At 28.9% G+C, this 25,622-nt stretch overlaps 1 protein-coding gene across 1 annotated transcript in view; it reads right to left on the reverse strand.

Moving 5' to 3' along the window:
• heca (hdc homolog, cell cycle regulator) overlaps positions 1-25,622 on the reverse strand; it is a 486,162-nt gene that overhangs the window by 270,711 nt on the left and 189,829 nt on the right. Inside the window, exon 3 of the mRNA XM_075292781.1 lies at positions 4,883-4,979. Coding sequence (XP_075148896.1) covers positions 4,883-4,979 — 97 coding nt within the window. The remainder of the gene's footprint in view (positions 1-4,882; positions 4,980-25,622) is intronic.

Genomic DNA, 25,622 nt, shown 5'->3' on the forward strand with positions numbered 1-25,622 from the left:
TCTTCTTTAGAGAAAATTGCATAGAAATTTGGGGAAAGTTTCAGATTTTTCAGGGGAAATTTCAAAAAAAAATTTTTAAGAGAAAATTTCAAAGAAAATGTTGCTTTAAAGAAAATTTCATATATTTTTTTGTAGAGAAAACTTCAAAGATGTTTTTTTTTTTAAAGAAAATTTCATAGAATTGTCTTGTTTAGAGAAAATTGCATAGAAATTTCTTAATTTTTCTCTTTAGAGAAAACTTCAAAAAATTTTTTTTTCAATTTCACTGAAAAAATTTCAAAAAATTTCAAATTTAACAAAATTTTTGTTCTTGGTATGAAAACTTCATTGTAATATTATTTTAAGATTTCGTTTCATTTCTTGTACTGATAGAAAAATATATGTATGTCACATCTGTCAATGTTTAACTTTAAAATTATTTGTAATTTTCCAAGAACTTGGAATTGTTTGTCTAACTTTACTCCATCCATTGACTTTTAGCTTATTGTAGATTTTTCATATGACTCAAAACATTCGATTTTCTGTGGTAGTCATCATTTTGTGGGCATATTGTTTTGTTTTTTTATTTTTATTTAGTTTTCATTCATATTTATGTTTAGTCAACAAATAGTTTATATGGTTTTTGTTTTATTCTTTGGTGGTGGAACCAAATGGTTCGTATTCGCTTATTTTTTTTTTTTTGTGGTAATTTGATTCTTTATTTCTTGAAATTATTTTTCTAACAGAAATATTCGTTGCCTTATTTACGATTTGTTTTGAAGTTGGAATTTTCAAGAATTGGGTTAAACAACAAAAGTTGGTTTGTTTATTCTTGAATTTCGGAAGATTTATTGAAATAAGAGTACATTGACCTGCAAATCGAATAATAAAATGTTTGTTTCTAAACAAATAATTTTGTTGTCGTTGTACAGGCCGAGAAGAAACATGGTTGTAATGATCATATTAAAAGGGCAAAATATATGATAGGAGTTGGTTTTTGTAGCAACCGGAAAAATTTCCAATGTAAGCATGTTAATCAGTTTTTCTCTCTATATTTTCTATAAAAATAAAATTTCTTTAAAAGTTTTTCCAAAGAACTAATTTATATGAAATTATCTCTAAAGAAAAACATTCTATGAAATTTTCTCTAAAGAAAATATTTCTACGAAATTTACTCTAACGGAAAAAATTCTATAAAATTAAAGGAAAAAATTTCTATGAAATTCTCTGCAATGAAAAAAATTTTTTTTATGATATTTTCTCTAAAGAACAAATTTTTATGAAATTTTCTTTAAAGAAAAAAAAAAAATAAAAAAAAAATCTAAAAATACTGCTGTAAAGCAAAAAATTTTATGAAATTTTCTTTATAGAAAAAATTGCTATAAAACTTTATCTAATGAAAAAATTTCTATAATGAGACAATTTGTATGACATTTTTTATGGAATTTTCTTTATAGAAAAAATTTCTATGAAATTTTCTCCAAAGAATACATTTCTATGAAACATTTCTATGAAATTTTCTCTAAAGAAAAAATTTCTATGAAATTTTCTCTAAAGAAAAAATTTCTATGAAATTTTCTCTAAAGAAAAAATTTCTATGAAATTTTCTCTAAAGAAAAAAATTCTATTAAATTTTCTCTAAAGAAAAAATTTCTATGAAATGTTATCTAAAGAAAAAATTTCTAGGAAATCTTTTCTAAAGAAAAAAAATTCTATGAAATTTTCTCTAATGAAAAAATTTCTTTGAAATTTTCTCTAAAGAAAAAATTTCAATGAAATTTTCTCTAAAGAAAATATTTCTATGAAATTTTCTTTAATGAAAAAATTTCTATGCAATTTTCTCTAAAGAAAAAATTACTATGCAATTTCCTCTAAAGAAAAAATTTGTATGCAATTTTCTCTAAAGTAAAATTTAGAGTAAATTTTCTCCAAAGAATTTCTATGAAATTTGTCTCAATAAAAAAATTTCTATAAAGTTTTCTCTAAAGAAAAAAATTTATGGAATTTTCTCTAAAGAGAAAATATATGAAATTTCCTGCAAAGAAAAAATTCTGTGAAATTTCCTGCAAAGAAAAAATTTCTGTGAAATTTCCTTTAAAGAAAACATTTCTAATTTATGGAATTTTCGCAAAAAAAATGTGAATGGAATTTCGTTTAAGAAAACAAATTCTATAAAATTTTCGCTAAGGAAAAACATCTGTAAAATGTTCTCTAAAGAAAAAAATTCTATGAAATTTTCTCTACAGAAAACATTTCAATGAAATTTTCTCTAAAGCAAAAATTTCAATGAAATTTTCTCAAAACAAAACATTTCTATGAAATTTTCTCTAAAGAAAAAATTTCTATGAAATTTTATCTAAACAAAAAAATTCTATGCAATTTTCTCTAAAGAAAAAATTTCTATGACATTTTATCTAAACAAAAAAATTCTATGAAATTTTCTCTAAAGAAAAAAATTTCAAGAAATTTTCTCTAAAAAAAATGTCAATGAAATTTTCTTTAAAGAAAACATTTCTATGAAATTTTCTCTAATGAAAAAACTTCAATGCAATTTCCTCTAAAGAAAAAAAATTCTATGCAATTTTCTCCAAAAAAAATCTATGAAATTTTCTCTAAAGAAAAAAATTTCTATGAAATTTTCTCTACAGAAAACATTTCAATGAAATTTTCTCAAAAGAAAACATTTCTATGAAATTTTCTCTAAAGGTGAGTACTATGTTCGAGTTTTTCACCAAAACACTAAATTAAAAGTGTAAAAATATATATGAAGACGATAACATTTTTATCAAGTCTCTTCAAATTATGGATGGAAAAGATCCAATGTATTGATTGCGAACCATTTAATATTTCAAAATTAATTGATTAAAAAAAGTAACCGTGAAAATAAGCTGGTTTTCAGCTTGAAAACTGAACATAGAACTCAGCTTAAAGAAAAAATTTCTATGAAATTTTATCTAAACAAAAAAATTCTATGAAATTTTCTCTAAAGAAAAAATTTCAAGAAATTTTCTCTAAAGGAAAAATTTCAAGAAATTTTCTCTAAAAAAAAAAAATTTCAATGAAATTTTCTTTAAAGAAAATATGTCTATGAAATTTTCTCTACTGAAAAAACTTCTATGTAATTTCCTCTAAAGAAAAAAAATCTATGAAATTTTCTCCAAAAAAAAAAAAATTCTATGGAATTTGCTCTAAAGAGAAAATATATGAAATTTCCTGCAAAGAAAAAATTTCTGTGAAATTTCCTTTAAAGAAAACATTTCTATGAAATTTTTTCTAAAAGAAGAAATTTATATGGAATTTTCGAAAAAAAATGTGTATGGAATTTCGTCTAAGGAAAGAATTTCTATAAAATTTTCTTAAAAAAAATCTATGAAATGTTTTCTAAAGATAAAGTTTCTGTAATATTTTCTCTAAAGAAAAAATTTCTATGAAATTTTCTCTAAAGAAAAAAATTCTATGAAATTTTCTGCGATGAATAAATTTCCATAAAATTTTCTTTAATGAAAAACATTCTATAGAATTTTGTCTAAAGAAGAAATTAGAGGACATTTGCTCTAAAGAAAAGTTTCTATAAAATTTTCTTTAGAAAAAATTTCTATAAAATTTTCTTTAAAGAAAAAATTTCTATGAAATTTTCTCTAAAGAAAAAATTTCTATGAAATCTCCTGTAAAGAACAAATTTCCATAAAATTTTCTTTAATGAAAAACATTCTATAGAATTTTCTCTAAAGAAAAAATTAGAGGACATTTTCTCTAAAGAAAAATTTCTATAAAATTTTCTTTAGAAAAAATTTCTATAAAATTTTCTTTAAAGAAAAAAGCTCTATGGAATTTTCTTTAAAGAACAAATTTCTATGGAATTTTCTGTAAAGAAACAATTTCTATCGAATTTTCTGTAAAGAAAAAATTCTGTGAAATTTTCTCTAAAGATAAAGTTCTGTGAAATTTTCGCTAAAGATAAAGTTTCTATGAAATTTTCTCTAAAACAAAAATTTCTGTGAGATTTTCTCTAAAAAAAAAAAAACATTTCTATGGAATTTTCTCTAAAGAAATAAATTATTTTATTGTATACATAAATTGCAATAGTATTTTAAGGACACGAAATCTTTGTGTTCATAATATTTTGTGCAGTGTATAGCAATTTATATTAGGAATAATTTCAGTCTAATATAAAAACCACATTTAGTGCAATTACATATTTAATGAACCTAACTAAAATAATCATAGCATAACTTAAGGCGCACACAATTTACAAATATTAATTTTTATACACAGAAATTAAAACAATAAAAATCAAAACCACATTTTTGTATTAATTTTCCAATTATATTATTTCTAGACATTATTTTATTCATTCTTGTTTATTTATTTTACTCTACACCTACACATATATTTAGATTAATAATTTTATTGAATTAGACAATATGCAAATTCTCCATATTAAAATTTAAAGCATAGCATATAGGCTATAATTGGTACACATAATCCTTGCCTACTCTTAGGATGAAAGTTTATATTTTAAATAATGAATGAGGCAAGTAAAAGTAATTTAAAAAAATTAAAGAGTGACATTGTCATAGACACGAAATTAAATGAGTTTACCAGACAAATGGGAGGTTTTTGCAAGAGTAATGAATAAAATAATATGTAAATACCCAAAAGCTTAGACTATACAATGTTTGATGATAGAGAAGAAAAATACAGTTTTTGTTAACTTCTTAAATAAGGACTGGCATCAATTGTTATACATATTCCTTTAATTAAATGGCAAGAGACCATAACGAAATGAGATTTCAAATAAAAATATTTATTGGAAAGGGGGAACGAATAAGAAATTCGCCAGTAGAATATTGAAAACTTTAAGAATTTTTATATATATATATTTTTTTGATTTTCAGCTTACCTTAACTTGATAGGAATTTAAACGAGTCGTGGGCAATAGATTGAAAGATGAAAAATCCAATCGACGTGAAAAGATACCATTACAGCCAGATGTGGAGCTGAAAGATACAACAAAAAATATGACTTTAATTAATTTTGTGTTAAAAAAAAATATTTTTAAATACTTAAACAAACATAATATTCCATTTTAGTTTAAATTATTTAATTAATAAAATAAAATATCTTTGGCAAACATATACATCGAAAACACGATTTTTTATTTTTAGAATTAATGCGACACATTTTGTGGTCTATAGATAATCTTTTTTAATTTCATTGTTTTTGTTTTTTATTTTTACTTCTATAGAGAAAGCAGGAAATATTAAACCGCAAATGATGTCCTCTGCAATTCATAAAAATAAAAAATTCTAGAGCCCTACATGAGCCAAATTAAAAATATTAAAAAATAAAAAGATAAACAAGAAAACCGGGTATTGAGTGAATAATTGTTTACTTTTTTTTCATTATTGATAAATACTGTTGTTGTTGTTGCTGTAGTTAAACAAATGAAGTTATCAAAATATACACAAAAATATAGTAGAGTGTTAAAAGCAAATACAAAAAGAAATAAAATAACGAAAGCTGATATAAAAAATAAATGAAAAAAAAAACTAAAAAACTCGAAAAAGAAAATACAAGCGAGCTCTTTCTTCATCATATATTTATACATATTTTTTTTTGCTTTGTGTTGTATGAGCGCATTTAACCTTGACATTGAATGTTTTTTTTTGTTACTTTTTTTTTGGTTCCTCTTCAATTCGGTTAATTCATTCCACACCACACATTAGCAATCAGAGCGCTGGCAACAAAGTTACGTCGTCAGCTATCAGCCAGTCAAGCAAGCTATTTGGGGCCAGCAATAGAAATAGCAATAATAATAAAAAAAGCAACAACTCTTCAAAATTTCTATAAAGTAGGTATGATAAGTAAACATAATGGAGGCATAACAAATTCTAGGAAATATAAAAACCACAAAACTAAATTGGGTTATAAAATTTAATTGCACCTAATCAAATAATAAGATGTGGGAATTAATCCCAAGTTTAGTTCTGGTTAATTTAAAATAAACTTAACAAAGAAAAATTATGAATTTGTTCATAAATGTTATGAAGTTGTGCAAAAAAGCAAAAAAAGCATAAGTGTAAGATAATCCAACTTTATATATATGGAAACCTTGGCCTAATAGTGGGTAAGGATTTTTAAATTAGGGCCATTTACATTAAAAAGCATTGCCTACCCCTAGGAGAAGTTTAAATATATGAGCATAAAAACGTAACAGGAGGAAAATATTATCAACTTGTTCGTAAAAGTTACGAACTTGAAAAAAATATCAATTAGTATAAGTTTATCCAACTTTTGAAAAGTATGCAATATATGAAAACTTCGCCTAACGGTAGGCAAGGATTTTTAAAGGAAGGTCAACTACTTTAAAAATCATTGCCTACCATTAGGAGAAATTTTTATATTTTGCTTACTTCATAAAGCTAACCTCTGCTGGATTGGTACAAATTTGTTATTGCTCGAAATAGACGTTGAAAAAAGATTGATTGATTGTTTTTAAATTTTGGTATACAATTAAATGTAGCATACCTTTAAGATGATAATAAATTTCATCCAGACCTCGTTATTACTTTCCAATTTAATTTAACCAAACATTTCATACTATTCCTCTGAAAGAGCTTTTAGATTTTTTTTGTTATTTTTTGACCAACCTCAAATAAAAAAAATATCTCACAATATTTTTTTTTTTGCTTTGAATGCACAAATATTTAAACACCAATAACAATAAGCTCAAAAAAAAGAACAATACTGAAGTAATTATAAATGCGGGGGTGGTGGTGAATGGAATCATACACGCGCTCTTCCAAAAAAAAAATTTTTGTCAGCAGACAAAATACTTCTCATTCATGCCATCATCCTAAGATACCTCAACAAAATGGACAGACAGGAAGAATGGATTTATTGGAGATTTAAATGAAACAATCACAATTTCATATAATTTTTATGGAAGAATACAGGGAGAATTTTTGTTACGTGCTTTTTGCGAAATTATCATATAAAAAAAAAAAAAAACAACAAAAAACAAAGAAATATAAACAATTAAAATTGTTAATTTATTTTTTTTTTATTACTCATCATCAGGTAACTTTTGAATGATTTGAAAGCACACAATGATTAAATTGCCGAATCGTATTTGTGGAGCAAAATTTATGGAGAACAATGGTTGTATATAAATTTTCAGAAAAATTACAAAAACAAAAAAACCCAACGTAAAATGACTTAAACAATTTTTGCCGGAAATTTAAATTTCATTTTGAATGCTGTAATTAATAAAAACTCATTAAAACAAAAAATTTTAGAACTGATAATTCTTAATATTGTTTGTGGTATAAAATTTAAATTTTGGGTGGGATTTTTATTTATGCATAAAAGCGTAGGAGTAACTGGAACGCCTTTGTATTAAGCAAGCATTTACAAAATTTTGGTTAAACTGTTGATTATGAACAAATGAAGAAGGGCAAAAAAGAAACTAAAGAAATTTTATAAAAAAAATATTTCTTTAGAAAAAATTTCATAGAATTTTTTCTTTAGAGAAAATTTCATAGAAATTTTTTTCTTTAGAGAAAATTTTATAGAAATTATTTCTTTAGAGAAAATTTCATAGAAAATATTTTCTTTACAGAAAATTTCATAAAATTTTTTTTCTGCATCGAAAATTTCGTAGAATTTTTTCTTTAAAGAAAATTTCATAGAAATTATTTCTTTGGAGAAAAGTACGTAGAATATTTTCTTTAGACAAAATTTCATTGAAATATTTCAAAGAAATTTTTTTCTTTAGAGAAAATTTCATAGAATTTTTTTTTAGAGAAAATTTTATATAAATTTTTTCTTTAGAGAAAATTTCATAGACATTTTTTTTAGACAAAATTTCATAGAAATTTTTGTCTTTCGAAAAAATTTCATAAAATTTTGTTTTTAGAGAAAATTTCATAGAAATTTTTTCTTTAGAGAAAATTTTATAGATTTTTTTTTCGTTAGAGAAAATTTCATAGAATTTTTTCTTTAGAGAAAATTTCATAGAATTTTTTTCGTTAGAGAAAATTTCATAGAATTTTTTTCTTTAGAGAAAATTTCATAGAAATTTTTCTTTAGAAAAATTTCATAGAAATTATTTCTTTAGAGAAAATTTGGTAGATTTTTTTTTAGAGAAAATTTTATAGAAATTATTTCTTTAGAAAAAATTTCGCAGATTTTTTTTTAGACAAAATTTTATAGAAATTTTCCCTTTAGTGAAGACAAAATTTCATTGAAATATTTCATATAAATTTTTTGCTTTAGAGAAAATTTCATAGAATTTTTTTTAGAGAAAATTTTATAGAATTTTTTTCGTTAGAGAAAATTTCACAGAACATTTTTCTTTAGAGAAAATTTTACAGAAGCTTTATCTTTGGAAAAATTTCGTAGATCTTTTTCTTTAGAGAAAATAAAATATCAAGTTTTTCTTTAGTGAATATTTGACAGAAATTTGTTTCTTTGGAGAAAATTTCATAGAAATTATTCTAAGAAACACTCCATACAATTTTTTTCTTTAGAGAAAATTTCATAGATTTTTTAGCGAATATTTTATAATTTCATAGAAATTTTTTCTTTAGGCAAAATTTCATAGAAATTTTACCTTTAGTGAATATTTCATAGAAATTTTTTCTTCAGAGAAAATTTCATAGCAGTTTTTTCTTTAGAGAAACCTTCATACAAATTGTTTCTTTAAAGAAAATTTGATAAAAATTTTTCCTTTGGGGAAAATTTCATAGAAATTTTTTCCTATAGTGAATATTTCATAGATATTTTGCCTTTAGTGAATATTTCATATAAATTTGTTCTTTAGAAAAAATTTCATAGAATTTTTTTTTCTGTAGAGAAAATTTCATAGAAATTTTTCGTTAGAGAAAATTTCATAGAAATTATTCCTTTAGAGCAAATGTCGTAGAATTTTTGCTTTAGACAAAATGTCATAGAAATTTTACCTTTCATAGAAAATTTTTTTTTTAGAGAAAATTTTATAGAAATTATTTCTTTAGACACAATTTCATAGAAATTTTGCCTTTAGTGAATATTTCATAGAAATTTTTGCTTTAGAGAAAATTTCATAGAATTTATTTCTTTAGAGAAAATTTCATAGAATTTATTTCTTTAGAGAAAATTTCATAGAAATTTTTTTGTTAGAGAAAATTTCATAGAAATTTTTTCTGTAGAGAAATTTGACAGAAGCTTTATCTTCGAAAAAAAATTTCGTAGATCTTTTTCTTTAGAGAAAATTTCATATAAATTGTTTCTTTAAAAAAATTCATAGACATTTTTTATTTAGAGAAAATTCCATAGAAATTTCTTCTTTAGAGAACATTTCTTAGATTTGTTATCTTTATAGAATATTTCATAGAAATTTTTCCTTAGAGAAAATTTCGTAGAAATTTTTCTTTAGAGAAAATTTCATAGAAATTTTTTCTTTAGAGAAAATTTCATAGAAACTTTTTCTTTAGAGAAAATTTCATAGAAATTTTTTTTAGAGAAAATTTCATAGAAATTTTTTCTTTAGAGAAAATTTCATAGAAATTTTTTCTTTAGAGAAAGTTTCATAGAATTTATTTCTTTAGATAAAATTTCATAGAATTCTTTTTAGAATTTTTTTCTTTAGAGAAAATTTCATAGAGATTTTTTCATTAGAGAAAATTGTATAGATTTTATAGATTTCGTAAAACTTTTTTATCAATTATTTCTTTATTGAATATTTCACAGAAATTTGTTTCTTTGGAGAACATTTCATAGAAATTATTTAGAGTAACACTTCATAAAACGTTTTTGTTCTTTAAAGGAAATTTCAAAGATTTTTTTAGCGAATATTTTATAATTTCATAGAAATTTTTTTCTTTAGATAAAATTTCATAGAATTTATTTCTTTAGAGAAAATTTCATAGAAATTTTTTTGTAGAGAATATTGAACAGACATTTTTCTTTAGAGAAAATTTTATAGAAGTTTTTTCTGTAGAGAAAATTTTCGGTAGAAATTTCTATAAATTTTTTTTCTTAAGAAAAAATTTTATAGAATTTATTTTAGAGAAACAATTCATACATTTTGTCTTCAGAAAAAGTTCACTAAAATTTTTTCTGTAGAGAAAATTTTATAGAAAAAATTTTTTAATAGAAGGTTTCATAAACATTTTTCTTTAGATACAACTTCATAGAATTTTGTTCCTTAAAGAAAATGTTATAGATTTTTTTTAGAGATTTCACAAATGGTTTTTCTATAGGGAACATTTTGTAGAAATTTTTTCGTCAGAGAAAATTTCATAGAAGTATCTCTTTAGAGAATATTTCATAGAAAATAATTTTGAGAAAATTTCGTGGATTTTTTAAAGAAAATTTCATAAATATTTTTTATGGAAACAGTTCATACAATTTTTTTAAAGAAAGATCCATTAAATTGTTCCTATAGAGAAAAGACAAAAAGTAATAACCAAAGTAATAACATCCCATTGACAAATTTTATAATAAATTTTAATTAAAGCACGTTGTTTTATTAATTTCCTGTATTGTCAATTTCAAATAATTTTCCCGTTGCACATTTCAGTTGCACTCATGCTGTGTCCAAAAGATCGACCGGATATTTTGCGTAATATTTTTTTTTCTAAGATAGCAAATTTGATGTCAAAAATGTGTGTTGGTCCAAAAGAAGAAAAAAATTACGCACTTAATAGAAAATTTGTTGGCAAGTCTATTTTCCACAATCTATAAAACAAATGGCCGTAATTAAGAAATGAAAGACATGGCGAAAAACGCTAATGTCTAAGCCTATAACAGGCACAGTTAGCCACAGGCCCCAGTCAGATAAGGCATGTCATGTGGACGTTTAATGCAACGTTACCCAAAAATGTGTGTGTGCCATTATAGAATTACTTCATATTAAGTTTGGGGAGTTCCCAGGCATGATTAATTAAATTAAAAAAAAATAGATTTTAAATGTTTTAACAAAATTAGATTTGTAGCACCGATATGGGAAGAAAATCTACAATAATAAAAATAAATCTCAAATAATTGTCTTAGCTCAAAGACCAAATGACATGCCCAGGGAGAAGACAGGAATGTCATTATCCATGGGTGGCTTAATCAACTATAAACTTTTGAAATCTGAAATAACCAACTTGACTAAATGTTTTGCAGTTTCGTTTTGCTCCTCCAGTTTTTTTTGTAAGTTTATCCGTCCGTTAGTCTGTTTTTAATCAATTAATGTATGGTTTTAAATTACAAAATATTAGTTTTAAATAGCATAGACATGATTTTTATCATTACAATTTTTTTCTTCAGATTTGTGGTTCTTTTCATGCCTGAGAAGAAACCATCAGCCATCTACTGAAGTATTTTATTGGACAACTACTAGATTTTGGTTAACAGATATGTTTTGTGTTTTTTTGGTTTCTTCCAATCTACCATAAGGTAGTCGCAAGAGGTGGAAACAATTTTATAAAAGCTCTTTTTGTATAGTGTGGTTGGTCAGTTATAAATTACATTAAAATCACGATAAAAATATCAAATAACTTTGCAACACAATTTCATGGAAAATCGCCCACCCTATCTCATTCGCCTAGCAGTGGGAAACGAACGAAATAATGGCAAACAAGCAAAACATTTTCTTTACAGATATTTGTCGAAAATGAAATCTTATTTAGGCGATTAGGAAAAAATCATCAAAATAAAGGCAGCAGTCATAAATAGTGAGGCTTCATAGAGTTAAGGTGTGTACAAAACATTAAAAGAAAAACAGCATTTCTATATACCCAGCAAACATAGTGAAAGGGATTTCAGGTAATGCATGGAAATATATTAAATTACAATGAATGGTAATTTAGTGGAAGTTTTCATTATTGTTTTGAATTTTCTAATAAAAATTTAAATAGTTCATAGTATTAATGAACATTTTCATTTTCTCAAAGAATATGTTCATTATATCAATGAAAATGTGTATTGAAACTTTAAACAAAAAAAATCGATAAACAAACGTAAAGGCTTGAACCTAAACGATCTGACAAAAATTGGCGCCCGATCCGTAAGACATTCAAGGCCATATATTTCCCACAAAATCATTGGTCTTAGGCCGCAAAAATAGATATTTTTATTAGTCCCTATGATAAATTGTATTTCAAATGTTTGGAATTGGAAATATTAAGCTTATGTTTAGGATCGGGCGCAACTACCATTTAACTGGCGCCCGATCCAGGGAGTACACAAAGTCAAAATATTTTTCATGTGCAATATAGGGAACCGTCATTATTTTTTACAAATTTTTAGAAAATCCTACTGTTTTGTGGTTTGTATCGGCACACCATCAACCGCGAAAATAATACCGTTTAAGTAAAAATTCATATAAACATAATTTCCGAGAAAATAATATTGTTATGACAAACATGTTACATGATCATATTTCTTCTCGGGGTGCAGATTGGTATAGAGTGGGCCGGAGATTTTTCCCACAAAATTATTACACTTTAGGCCATTACACACAAAAATTATTTGAGGAAAAAATAAGTTAAGTGTCCTGGAGTTTGAGGTTAATCGTTCCTGAGTTAACCACCTAATTGATTTCTGAAAATAAAGACATTTTTGGTATTTCCCATCGTTCATACTTGCATCAAGTACCACTACTATCTATGTGTGCAAGAACTTATGGTGAGAAAATAATAAGAAAATAGTAGAATTTCTGTCGAAACTCGAATGCTATTGCAAACCGATTTTTGAACCAGAAAAACCAATTGATTTTGAAAACGAATAAAAATAGAATAATGTAGCACTTATATGGCTTCTCTAGGGTCTGATTGTACCGGGGAAACTCGTTTTTTTTTTTTTAATAAATTGTGTGTGCAATTTGTGGGTCTAAAAACGAAATTCGGTGTTTGTTCTTGGAGTTAGAGGCCAATCGTTCCTGAGTCAACAATCTAATTGATTTTCGAAAATCGAGACTTTTTTGGCATTTCTCTACGTTTTTAATTTGATGAAACACCACTTGTATCCGTGTGTGCAGTAATTTGTGGTGAGAGAATAATTTAATTTTTTTTTTCGTCAAACATATACATAGTTGCCGAAATCAGAAACATAATTTTCGAGAACATAATATTGTTATGACAAACATGTTACATGCTCAAATTTCTTCTCGGGGTACATATTAGTATAGAGTCTACCGGAGATTTTTCCCACAAAATTATTACAGTTTAGGCCATTGCACACAAAAATTATTTGAGGAAAAAAGAAGTTCGGTGTCCTGGAGCTGGAGGTTAATCGTTCCTGAGTTAACCACCTAATTGACTTCTGAAAATAAAGACATTTTTAGTATTTCTCATCGTTCATACTTCTATCAAGTACCACTAATATCTATGTGTGCAGGAACTGAGAAAATAGTAGAATTTCTGTCGAAATTCGAATGCTCTTGCAAACCGATTTTTGAACCAGAAAAACCAATTGATTTTGAAAACGAATAAAAATAGAATAATGTAGCACTTATATGGCTTCTCTAGGGTCTGATTGTACCGGGGAAACTCGTTTTTTTTTAATAAATTGTGTGTGCAATTTGTGGGTCTAAAAACGAAATTCGATGTTTGTTCTTGGAGTTAGAGGTCAATCGTTCCTGAGTCAACAATTTAATTGATTTTCGAAAATCGAGACTTTTTTGGCATTTCTCTACGTTTTTAATTTGATGAAACACCACTTTTATCAATGTGTGCAGTAATTTGTGGTGAGAGAATAAATTAATTTTTCGCTAACATATATATAGTTGCCGAAATCAGAAACATAATTTCCTAGAACATAATATTGTTATGACAAACATGTTACATGATCACATTTCTTCTCGTTGTGCAGATTGGTATAAAGTCGGCAGGAGATTTTTCCCACAATTTATTACACTGTAGGCCATTACACACAAAAATTATTTGAGGAAAAAAGAAGTTCGGTGTACTGGAGCTGGAGGTTATTCGTTCCTGAGTTAACCACCTAATTGATTTCTAAAAATAAAGACATTTTTGGTATTTCCCATCGTTCATACTCGCATCAAGTACCACTAATATCTATGTGTGCAGGAACTTATGGTGAAAAAATAATAAGAAATTAGTAGAATTTCTGTCGAAATGCGAATGCTCTTGCAGACCGATTTCTGAACCAGAAAAGCCAATTGATTTTGATAACGAATAAAAATAGAATAATGTAGCACTTATATTGCTTCTCTAGGGTGTGATTGTACCGTTTTTTTTTTTTTTTTTTTTTTTTTTTTTTTTTTTTTTTTTTTTTTAATAAATTGTGTGCAATTTGTGGGTCTAAAAACGAAATTCGATGTTTGTTCTTGGAGTTAGAGGTCAATCGTTCCTGAGCCAACAATCTAATTGATTTTTGAAACTCGTGGCCATTTTGGCATTTCTTTGCCGTTTTACTTTGATAAAACACCACTGGTATCAATGTGTGCAGTAATTTGTGATGAGCGAATAATTTAATTTTTCACCAAACATATACATAGTTGCCGAAATCAGAAACATAATTTCCAAGAAAATTGTTGTGACAAGCATGTTACATTATCATATTCCTTCTATGGGTGCATATAGATACAGAATCGGCCGGAGATTTTTGGTAAAACAAAAATTACGATGATAAAAAAAAAATTACAAAGTTCCCATAGACCTCCAAAATTGATTGATTTGGTTCATACATTTGTAAGAGGATTTGGAGAAACTTTCTAAGGGAACTTGTACATTTATTCTTGAGCCTTCATAAATAAAACAAGTAAGGAAAGTCTAAAGTCGGGCGGGGCCGACTATATTATACCCTGCACCACTTTGTAGATCTAAATTTTCGATACCATATCACATCCGTCAAATGTGTTGGGGCTATATATAAAGGTTTGTCCCAAATACATACATTTAAATATCACTCGATCTGGACAGAATTTGATAGACTTCTACAAAATCTATAGACTCAAAATTTAAGTCGGCTAATGCACTAGGGTGGAACACAATGTTAGTAAAAAAACAAGTAAGGAAAGTCTAAAGTCGGGCGGGGCCGACTATATTATACCCTGCACCACTTTGTAGATCTAAATTTTCGATACCATATCACATCCGTCAAATGTGTTGGGGCTATATATAAAGGTTTGTCCCAAATACATACATTTAAATATCACTCGATCTGGACAGAATTTGATAGACTTCTACAAAATCTATAGACTCAAAATTTAAGTCGGCTAATGCACTAGGGTGGAACACAATGTTAGTAAAAAAAATATGGGAAACATTTAAATCTGGAGCAATTTTAAGAAAACTTCGGAAAAGTTTATTTATGACTTATCGCTCGATATATATGCATTAGAAGTTAAGGAAAAATAGAGTCATTTTTACAACTTTTCGACTAAACAGTGGCGATTTTACATGGAAAATGTTGGTATTTTGACCATTTTTGTCGAAATCAGAAAAACATATATATGGGAGCTATATCTAAATCTGAACCGATTTCAACCAAATTTGGCACGCATAGCAACAATGCTAATTCAACCCCTTGTGCAAAATTTCAACTAAATCGGAGTTAAAAATTGGCCTCTATGGTCAGATGAGTGTAAATCGGGCGAAAGCTATATATGGGAGCTATATCTAAATCTGAACCGATTTCAACCAAATTTGGCACGCATAGCTACAATGCTAATTCTACTCCCTGTGCAAAATTTCAACTAAATCGGAGCAAAAAATTGGCCTCTGTGGGCAAATGAGTGTAAATCGGGCGAAAGCTATATATGGGAGCTATATCTAAATCTGAACCGATTTTGCTGATATTTTGCAAGTTTTTCGAGGCTCATAAAATATTCGGATGTACGGAATTTGAGGAAGAGCGGTTGATATACACGCCAATTATGACCAGATCGGTGAAAAATATATATGGTAGCTATATCTAAATCTGAACCGATTTTTTCCAAAATCAATAGGGATCGTCTTTGAGCCGAAAAAGGACCCTATACCAAATTTTAGGACAATCGGACTAAAAATGCGAGCTGTACTTTGCACACAAAAATACATCAACAGACAGACAGACAGACGGACAGACAGACAGACAGACAGACAGACAGACAGACGGACATCGCTAAATCGACTCAGAATTTAATTCTAAGACGATCGGTATACTAAACGATGGGTCTCAGACTTTTCCTTCTTGGCGTTACATACAAATGCACAAACTTATTATACCCTGTACCACAGTAGTGGTGAAGGGTATAAAAACAAAAATTGTGATCATATTTCCATAAAACTAAAAAGTATTTCGTATATTTTTCCTTGCTTTTTCATTAAGTTTGTACCCTTTCGTTTTTTTTTTTTTGCATTTAAGTTTTAAATATTTCTCAATTTTCATTTTAAATTATGTGAATTCGTGCCCAATTTTCTGCTTTGCCTTATGTGGTTAGGAAAATAGGTAGTGGCACTCCTAAATTGGTTTTCCTTTCGCTTAATTCGTATGTACTATTAGCTTGTGGACAAAGTCATAGGGAGTTATCAAGTATATCCAACTCCATCTTCATTATCCATTTCCTCAATGAAAGTTGTACAATTGAGTCCATTAGTGAATATTTGGGTATTGGTTGCCTGGTTGGCTCAATTGGACTTGTAAGCCCCATATTATTGAGTCGTTAATGTCATACCATTTAAAGTTAACTAAAATATTTGGAAAATTTATTTCAATTACTTTAAAACATAAAACACAATTTGAACTTTGCCATTATTATTGGTTTGCTATGGTTCAGCGAAATTGGAAATTTTTTTCCAATTCACAAAAAAAAAAAAACAAAATCACAAATTGTCTAAATTCGAATGATTGGGTTAGGGATTGATTTTTTTCTCTTCTCTCTCTCGTTTGCTATATCAAGTCATTTCGTTCAACTTAAAGTTCACCTTACTTTGTATTATTGTTGGTGGTGGTCATAATAAGCAGCATCTGTGTGGCATTTTAGAGTGTTAAGATTTTTTTTTGTCTTTTCTTGGCTCTTTGCCTTAAATTGAATTTTGAAGATGTTCATTGAACTTTCAGGGGATTACTAAGAGATTTTTTTTTCTGGCGTCTATTGCCCAAAGTCAAATTAAATTACATGAAATCATGTTTCAAATTTCTTCAAACAGACCAATAACTATCATATGTCACAAAGACCCTTGAAGTATATGTTTGCCACAAAATTATTACACTTTGGGCCATTTAGAGGATGCATTTCAAACAAGGCCGTTGAGAAGGCGCTTAATTGGTTGCACTCAGATAACAAATAAAAATAATTCAATCTATAGATATAATTTTAACATTACAAACTAATAATTACATAGAGAACATTTAAAAATCCTTTGTAGAAGAATGAACTATATTTTAAAATGCATATTTAAGCCTCTCATAGTTTCCCATTTCTGATGTTTTGGTAAGAGTTGATATTGTTAAAATGATTCTTCTTCCTATAGGAATTTAAAGAATCAACAAACTAAATAATTTTTAACAACAAATAAATTTATATGACTTCTCTGGGTCTGCTTGCTCCGGCAAACTCGATCCTGAACTAAAACGCGAATTGATTTTCAAAAGTAAAGACGCTAATACTGTTTATTTTTGGTTTTACCTTTATGAAATGCCCAAATAATTTGTGTGTGCGATATTTGGGTCTAAATATGAAATTCTGTATTTTTTCCTAGAGTTAGAGGTTATTAATCATTCCTGAGTCGACAATCTAATTGATTTCCGCAAATAGAGACATTTTTTGTATTTTCCACCGTTTATACTTTCATCAAGTACCACTAATATCTATGTGTGCAGGGACTTATGGTGAGAAAGTAATTGAATTTATGTCGAAATGCGACTGCTCTTGCAAAACCGATTTCTGAACCAAAAACGCCAATTGATTTAGAAAACGAATAAACGTAGAACAATGTAGCATTTATGGCGTCTCTAGGGTCTGATTACTCCGTGATGTTCGTTCCAGAAATAAATTGTGTGTGCAATTTCTAAGTCTAAAATGGATCTAAAGTCGGTGTTTATTTTCTTGAAGTTGGAAGTCAATCGTTCCTGAGTCAACAATCGAATTGATTTTCGAAAATCGATATCTTTTTGGTATTTCCCATCATTTATACGTTCATCAAGCCCCGCTAATATGTATGTGTGCAAGAACTTGTAATTGAAATTCTGTCGAAATGCGAATGCTCTTGCAAACCGATTTCTGAACCAGATTGAGCTAATTGATTTTGAAAACGAATAAAACTAGAACAATGTAGCATGTATATAGTTTCTCTAGGTTCTGATTGTTCCGGTAAGCTCGTTCCTGATATAAATTGTGTGCGCAATTTATAGGTCTAAAAGGGATCTAAAGTCGTTGTTTTTTCTTGAAGTTGGAGGTCAATCGTTCCTGAGTCAACAATCGAATTGATTTTCGAAAATCGATATATTTTTGGTATTCCCCATCATTTATACGTTCATCAAGCCCCGCTAATGTGTATATGTGCAGGAACTTGTAGTGAGAGAATAATTTAGTTTATGTCGAAATGCAATGGGTTCTGCAAAACCCATTCCTGAAACAGTAAATTGAATTGATTTTTCAAATGAATAAAAAGGAGATCAATGTAGCATTTATATGGCTTCTCTAGGGTCTGATTTTAGGAATTGTTTTTCAAAAGTAAAGAAGGCAATACTGTTTAATATTTTGTTCGATTTTATGAAATGTGCAAATAAATTTTGTGTGCACTATGTGGGTCTAAAAAATAAATTCGGTGTTTTTACTTGGTACCCGTTCCCGAGTTAACCATCTAATTGATTTCCGAAAATCGAGGCTTTTTTTGTATTTCTCATCGTTTATACTTTCATCAAGCACTACTATTACCTATGTGTGCAGGAACTTATGGTGCGAAAATAATTGCATTTCTGTTGAAATACGAATGCTTCTGCAAACCGATTTCTGAACTAGATTGAGCCAATTGATTTTGAAAACGAATAAAAATAGAACAATGTAGCATTTATATGGCTTCTCTAGGGTCAGATTGCGCCGGGAAATAAATTGTGTGTGCAATTTGTGGGTCTAAAATGGATCTAAAGTCGGTATTTTTTTCTTGAAGATAGAGGTCAATCGTTTCTGAGTCAACAATCGAATTGATTTTCGAAAATCGATATCTTTTTGGTATTCCCCATCATTTATACGTTCATCAAGTCCCGCTAATATGTATGTGTGCAAGAACTTGTAATTGAAATTCTGTCGAAATTCGAATACTCTTGCAAACCGATTTCTAAACCAGATTGACCTAATTGATTTTGAAAACGAATAAAACTAGAACAATGTAGCATGTATATAGTTTCTCTAGGTTCTGATTGTTCCGATAAGCTCGTTCCTGAAATTAATTGTTTGTGCAATATGTGGGACTAAATAAGAAATTCAGTGTTTTTTCCTCGAGTTAGAGGTCAATCGTTCCTGAGTCAATAATCTAATTGATTTCCCAAAATCGAAACCTTCTTAGTACTTCTCATTGTTTATACGTTGATCAAGCACCATTTGTATAAATGTGTGCCGCAACTTGTGGTAAGAGAATAATTTAATTTCGGTTGAAAAACAAGGACTTCTGCACACTCGTTCCTAAAACTTACAAATTGATTTTGAAAACAAATAAAAATAGAAGAGTATAGTATTAAATTTTCCACAAAAATCAGAAATAAAATAGAGTGTGCCCAATGTGGAATATATTACGTTTTGCCTTAAGTACTAAGATCAAGTTTTCGCAAGAAAAACTGTTATACTCCATATAATAACCGTTGGAGCGGAATAAATGCGAAATCGTGGTTTTGAGCATTTTCAAAACACATATTTATACAATCTTGGATTTTTCGCAAGAACAAATAGGCAGGCATATTATTTCGCCTAAATAAGTTAACAACCCTGGGTTTCAAAAAACCCTATTTACGGAGATAGATGAAGATATTCGTTTTTCGAAGAAACGAACTTTGTACTAAACATTATTTAGGGGATGACAATTTGCAAACCATTTCTGAGTCATCGTATGAATTGATCTCACTAAACTCAGATATAAGTGTAGTCTGGCATCGCTAATACTAACATCAGGTGGCGATAACATCCATGTGTGCAAGTTACATTAGTGTGTGCTGTGTGTAATATTTTACGTTTTGTCTTTTGTTGGGGATACATGTGATGAATATTTGCAAACCGTTTCTGCGTGATCGTACGAATTAATCTTACAAAACTCTGAAATCTCTGTAGTCTGCCATCGTTAATACTAGCATCAGGTGGCAATAACTTTGCTGTGTGCAATACACAATAAAAAATATCCAGTTGGTTTTTAAACCATATTTTAAATGACGTTTATGTTCACACGCAATTTTAATGGAAAATATTTGCACCCAAAAAGCTAATGGAGGTATGAAAATATTCAAATGTGTTAAAAAAATATATTCTGAAATACGAACGGTAATGAAGTGTTCAATATTATATAAATACAATTACCATATTTTTCGAATATGTATAACTATAAAAACGGTTTCTGAGTCATCGTATGAATTGATTTCAATAAACTGTGAAGTTAATGTACTCTGCCATGGATTATACTAGCATTCGGTGCCGATAATACACATGTGTGCAATGCACATTTAAAAAAAATCTAATTTTAATTGGGCGCAAATTTTAAATTACGGCTGGCTTTGTCAACATAATACATTCTAAAATTAAAAATTTAAAATTTTTCAAAACATTCCCCATTAAAATCTATGCACTTTGATATGCGTTTGAAATAATATTGGAAGCACTATGATTAAGGTATCTTCAAAACATACATTCTGAGTTAACTTTTGGAAGGCATTAACAATACGAGTTCCAGGAGTTGAATAGGTCATAGTTTTTAAAACAGTTGACCACATCCAACTTAAGTCTATAATATTTATTTTTTCTTTCTTTAACATTTCTTATCCATTATTATTATCCATCACTTAAATACAACAGATGTTTTCCCATTCATATATTTTTAGATTTCAGGTAATTATTCTTTTGTTTTTTTTTTTTTTTACATCATCATCACCATTAATAACATATATGTCATTTGGTTTGTTTTAATGATTTAATTATAATTTGTTGCTTCTTTAAATATTGATATTCGACATAGGCGAAACTAGATTTCTATACACTCTGAATTGTATAGGCTATGATCCAAGCCCAATTTTGGCATGAGATGAACAAAAATATTGGTTGAATGAATTACACAAAGCACCGCAATTTATTGACGATAATAGTAGCGGTGGTGAACGAAGTCATATCACATCAATGTCAACCATATTTGGTCACATATGTTTGACATATAAACTCAATCTTAGTTTGAACAACTGTCATTACATATTTCGTTTGTTAATTTGAGTTCTATTTTGATTTTTTTCATTATTAATTTGAAATATCAATTAGAAGTGCTAAAAGGTTTGGCTTTTAGTTTTTTATCATAATGTGTGCCACTGGTGTCATAAAATTATACCGGTATACGGTTTGATTTCTTATAATTCATTTTTTTTTTTTTTTTTGAGTAGCTATTAAAGCGCGATTTGTATATCTGAATACCCCTATGTAAAGTAGATATTGGGGGCTGCTGAGTTCAAAAGATGTCAAAGAAGGCGCTATCGGCTATGAATACTGAATTTTAATTAGAGTCTGTGTGTAATTTTTTGATTTACCAAATATCAGCGGCAGAGTTCACACACCAATCAGGCCATACCAAAATCTCCAAACTAATGACATACAAATAGTAAATGAATTAATATGGGACTGGCTAGAAAACCGCAGATGTTCCCAACAGACCCAAGAAATTATCCGCTATCTCAACCATATTATTTATTGTAAATTAAATGTTTGTTATGAATTTATAATTAAACCGATTTATTTTCACGAAAGATGCCAAGAGTTTGTGGTTTTGGGTTTGTTTCTTGAAGGAATTATTTATTTGTGTATTAATCTTTTGTGATATCGAGTTTGGCTTTTGCTTGGTTCTGTTTTTTATAAGAATTAAAAACATTTTTTTTAATTGTTTTGTGGTTTTATTTCTTATCCTATGTTTTCTTACATATATTTCTGAAAGGCAAACAGTTTTAATTAATGAGATATTTTACTTTAATTAATTAATTAATACTAATAATAAAAACAAAATTATTTGCATAAAGTAATTTTTTTAGCTATAAAATAATTTGTAATATTAATTATTACTTTTTAATACTATCTTACAATACTGATAGAAAAAGTCGCATTATATCAAATGTGCCACCAAAATTGAGCCAAGGAAACAAATACGTTAATACAACGAACTTTTTCATTATTTCATATTATTAACGAAAGTTTTCATTGCCTTTATGAAAATTCCAGCAAAAAAAAATTTGAAGTTCTTCTAAAGGCAACCTAAAAAACACAACTTTAAAATAACTTCTAAAAAGGTCTCTCCAAAGGCTGGCCCCATCAAGGACCAGTGTTTATCGATGGTATGATGAATTCAACCGGGGTCGTAATTCACTCTTAGACGAATTTCTTGAATTTCCGAGACGAATTTCTTGAAGGTTGCTCAACTTTAAAATAACTTCTAAAAAGGTCCCTCCAAAGGCTGGCCCCATCAAGGACCAGTGTTTATCGATGGTATGATGAATTCAACCGGGGTCGTAATTCACTCTTAGACGAATTTCTTGAATTTCCGAGACGAATTTCTTGAAGGTTGCCCAAAATCTAATGTTGTTAAAGAAACCATTGTGTGCCCAATGATATTGCGAAAGACCGTCATGTAACCCATTACGAGATTGGGGGCAAACTTAGACATTAGTGGGACCAGTATATACTCAATATTGATGAACACTTGAACGGCAAAAAAAGGTTTCGTGTCGATTAGTCGAAAGAAATTCTCAAAAATACAATCGCAGTGCTTCAAACCGAGTCTATAAAATCGTGATTTTGATGAATCGTGGATTTCAAGATGTGCCCAGTCCCAGTCTAGGAAAATGATTTTTTTTTTTTTGGAAAAACTAGACATGTCGCAATTGTAAGCTATTTGTCTTCCCACACCCAGAGAAATGATTGGTTGGAATTCGATTACGACAACTATTTGATAGTGGAGACTCACAATTTTTAATTGTGGGGAATAATTGTTAGTTATTTCTTTTGTTAGATAGTTTATATAACCAATATAATAGCGGTGTGACCGAAAGTTGGTACACACGACCAAGTATTGGTCGTTATTTATATATTGAAGTAAGCAACCATTTCAATTTATTGCACCCCGTTGTGCTAACTTACTTCTTTTGCCAATATGCTTCCATGCCCAACTGAAGGTCTGTTTAACAACTAAGTTGGTTGTGTTAACAGATTTGATAGTTATAAAGGGAATTGGTTGCTATGGACTACATATACATATATAACAACAAATATATTGTGTTTTGCCTAATTAATTATCAACTTTAAATTCTTTAAATTTCAATTCAATATTTTGATGACGTTTATTCAAATTTAGAGAACATTCTGTCCATAAAGGATTGCTGTGAGTTATACATATACAGTGAATGGAAGACACAAACGGTCGTCTAACTTTTGTCCACATTTGGCAGGTGTCGAGTTAGAAAACCGTCCACGTTTAGTAGGTGCGCGTTTTCATAGTGGCCAAGTCTGAGAGATTTTTTGCATATATTTAAATTGGGTAGCTGTATTCTTAAGTGGTAAGTAATTTAAACATCAAATTAAATTAATACTCCTCACTCTTTACCTTTTTCCCTCTAGGGATATCCCAACAAATGTGACGACTTCCGATGTAACGACAATATTTCATGATCCATGCCTGAGTTCAGAGTCACGTTGAAAATCGATCCGGTAATTATAAGTACCGCAAATGAAACATTTCCATTCAGTTCTAAGCTCTGTAGGTTTTTCGGATACATTGGCTTTACTTCTGCGACTCAAACCGAATGGTATATGTAATCATGCAAGGCGTGTACTTTTAGACAAATTTTGCCATCATCGCGGGGTTCATGCCAAATTGGATATTAACGCAAAAATTTCGTTTGGTATTTTTTTCTTTCAGGCTTTAACAGCAAAATATTTTGAGAACTGTCCACCAATAAGATTTATGAAATCGGAGATAACAAGTTTAGAAGATTTCTTATAGGCCGAGGACCTCCTTGTGCCTGAAAATTATGCAGATTGGTTTGCAAACATCGCAACTAGCTATTTTGTGAAGTTTCTTTCCCAGTTCAAAAATATTGTACAGATGACGAATTTTTATTAGCTCAATAATCAATACAAAAAAATATTAATATGTAATAAAATTAAATATAAATTAAACTTAATTCAACGGAAGGTTTCTTAATTTCATAAGGTTGTCCGAAAAAATAATTAGTTGTTTTAACAAACGAATGAAATTTTATTGGTTGGGATTACCAATTAGAGTGTTAGGTTAGGTTAGGTTAGGTTATGTGGCAGCCCGATGTATCAGGCTCACTTAGACTATTCAGTCCATTGTGATACCACAGTGGTGAACTTCTCTCTTATCACTGAGTGCTGCCCGATTCCATGTTAAGCTCAATGACAAGGGACCTCCTTTTTATAGCCGAGTCCGAACGGCGTTCCACATTCCAGTGAAACCACTTAGAGAAGCTTTGAAACCCTCAGAAATGTCACCAGCATTACTGAGGTGGGATAATCCACCGCCGAAAAACTTTTTGGTGTTCGGTCGTAGCAGGAATCGAACCCACGACCTTGTGTATGCAAGGCGGGCATGCTAACCATTGCACCACGGTGGCTCCCAAAAATTAGAGTGTTAGTGTGCTCAAATTTTAGTTATCCAAACAATTTATGTATTGTTGTGCCAGACAAGAATTGGTTGCTCTAACAAATATTGTCGGTTATATTCTGATGGTAGATGGGACCAAATAAATCGGTTGGCAAAAAAATTGGTTGGCACAACAAATTTGTTTTCTGTGTGCAGAAATAAGGAAAAGCAACCGCCGAAGACGGATCTCTCTCACTGCGACAATGCGAGCTCTCACACATCACAACAACAAAATGTTTGAGCACTCAAAACATCGATTTGATTGGTCATAGCAACAGTGCAGTATGGTCCAGACTTAGAACTGACTGACTAAAACATGGGTCGACACACACCATATTCGGCTGACCTATTTGTGGTCAGCCGGATTCCAGGAGTCCTAGAAATATATTCGGGAGTTAGGTCTATATGGGGGCTATACCAAAACATGGACCAATACTCACCACCTCTTAATGTTCCGCAAATACCACTAGAATTCCACTTTCAGACGAATTGGGTGAAAACTACGAATTCTAGAAGCCCAAGAAGTAAAATCGGGAGATCAGTCTATATACGGGCTATACCAAAACATGGACCGATACGGACCACACCTCTTTATGGTCCTGAAAAACATTTAGATTTCTTATGTCCGGCAAATTAGATAAAACTACGAATTCTAGAAGCCCAACAAGTAAAATCGGGAGATCAGTCTATATAGGGGCTATACCAAAACATGGACCGATAGCCACCATTTGCGACACACCTATTTGTGATCTTAAAATACCTCCAGATTTTCAATTTCAAACAAATCGGCTAAAAAATATAGTCTCTAGACGCCCAAGAAGTAACATC

The sequence above is a fragment of the Haematobia irritans genome, chromosome 1 (assembly GCF_050003625.1).
Source record: "Haematobia irritans isolate KBUSLIRL chromosome 1, ASM5000362v1, whole genome shotgun sequence".
Taxonomy (NCBI): domain Eukaryota; kingdom Metazoa; phylum Arthropoda; class Insecta; order Diptera; family Muscidae; genus Haematobia; species Haematobia irritans.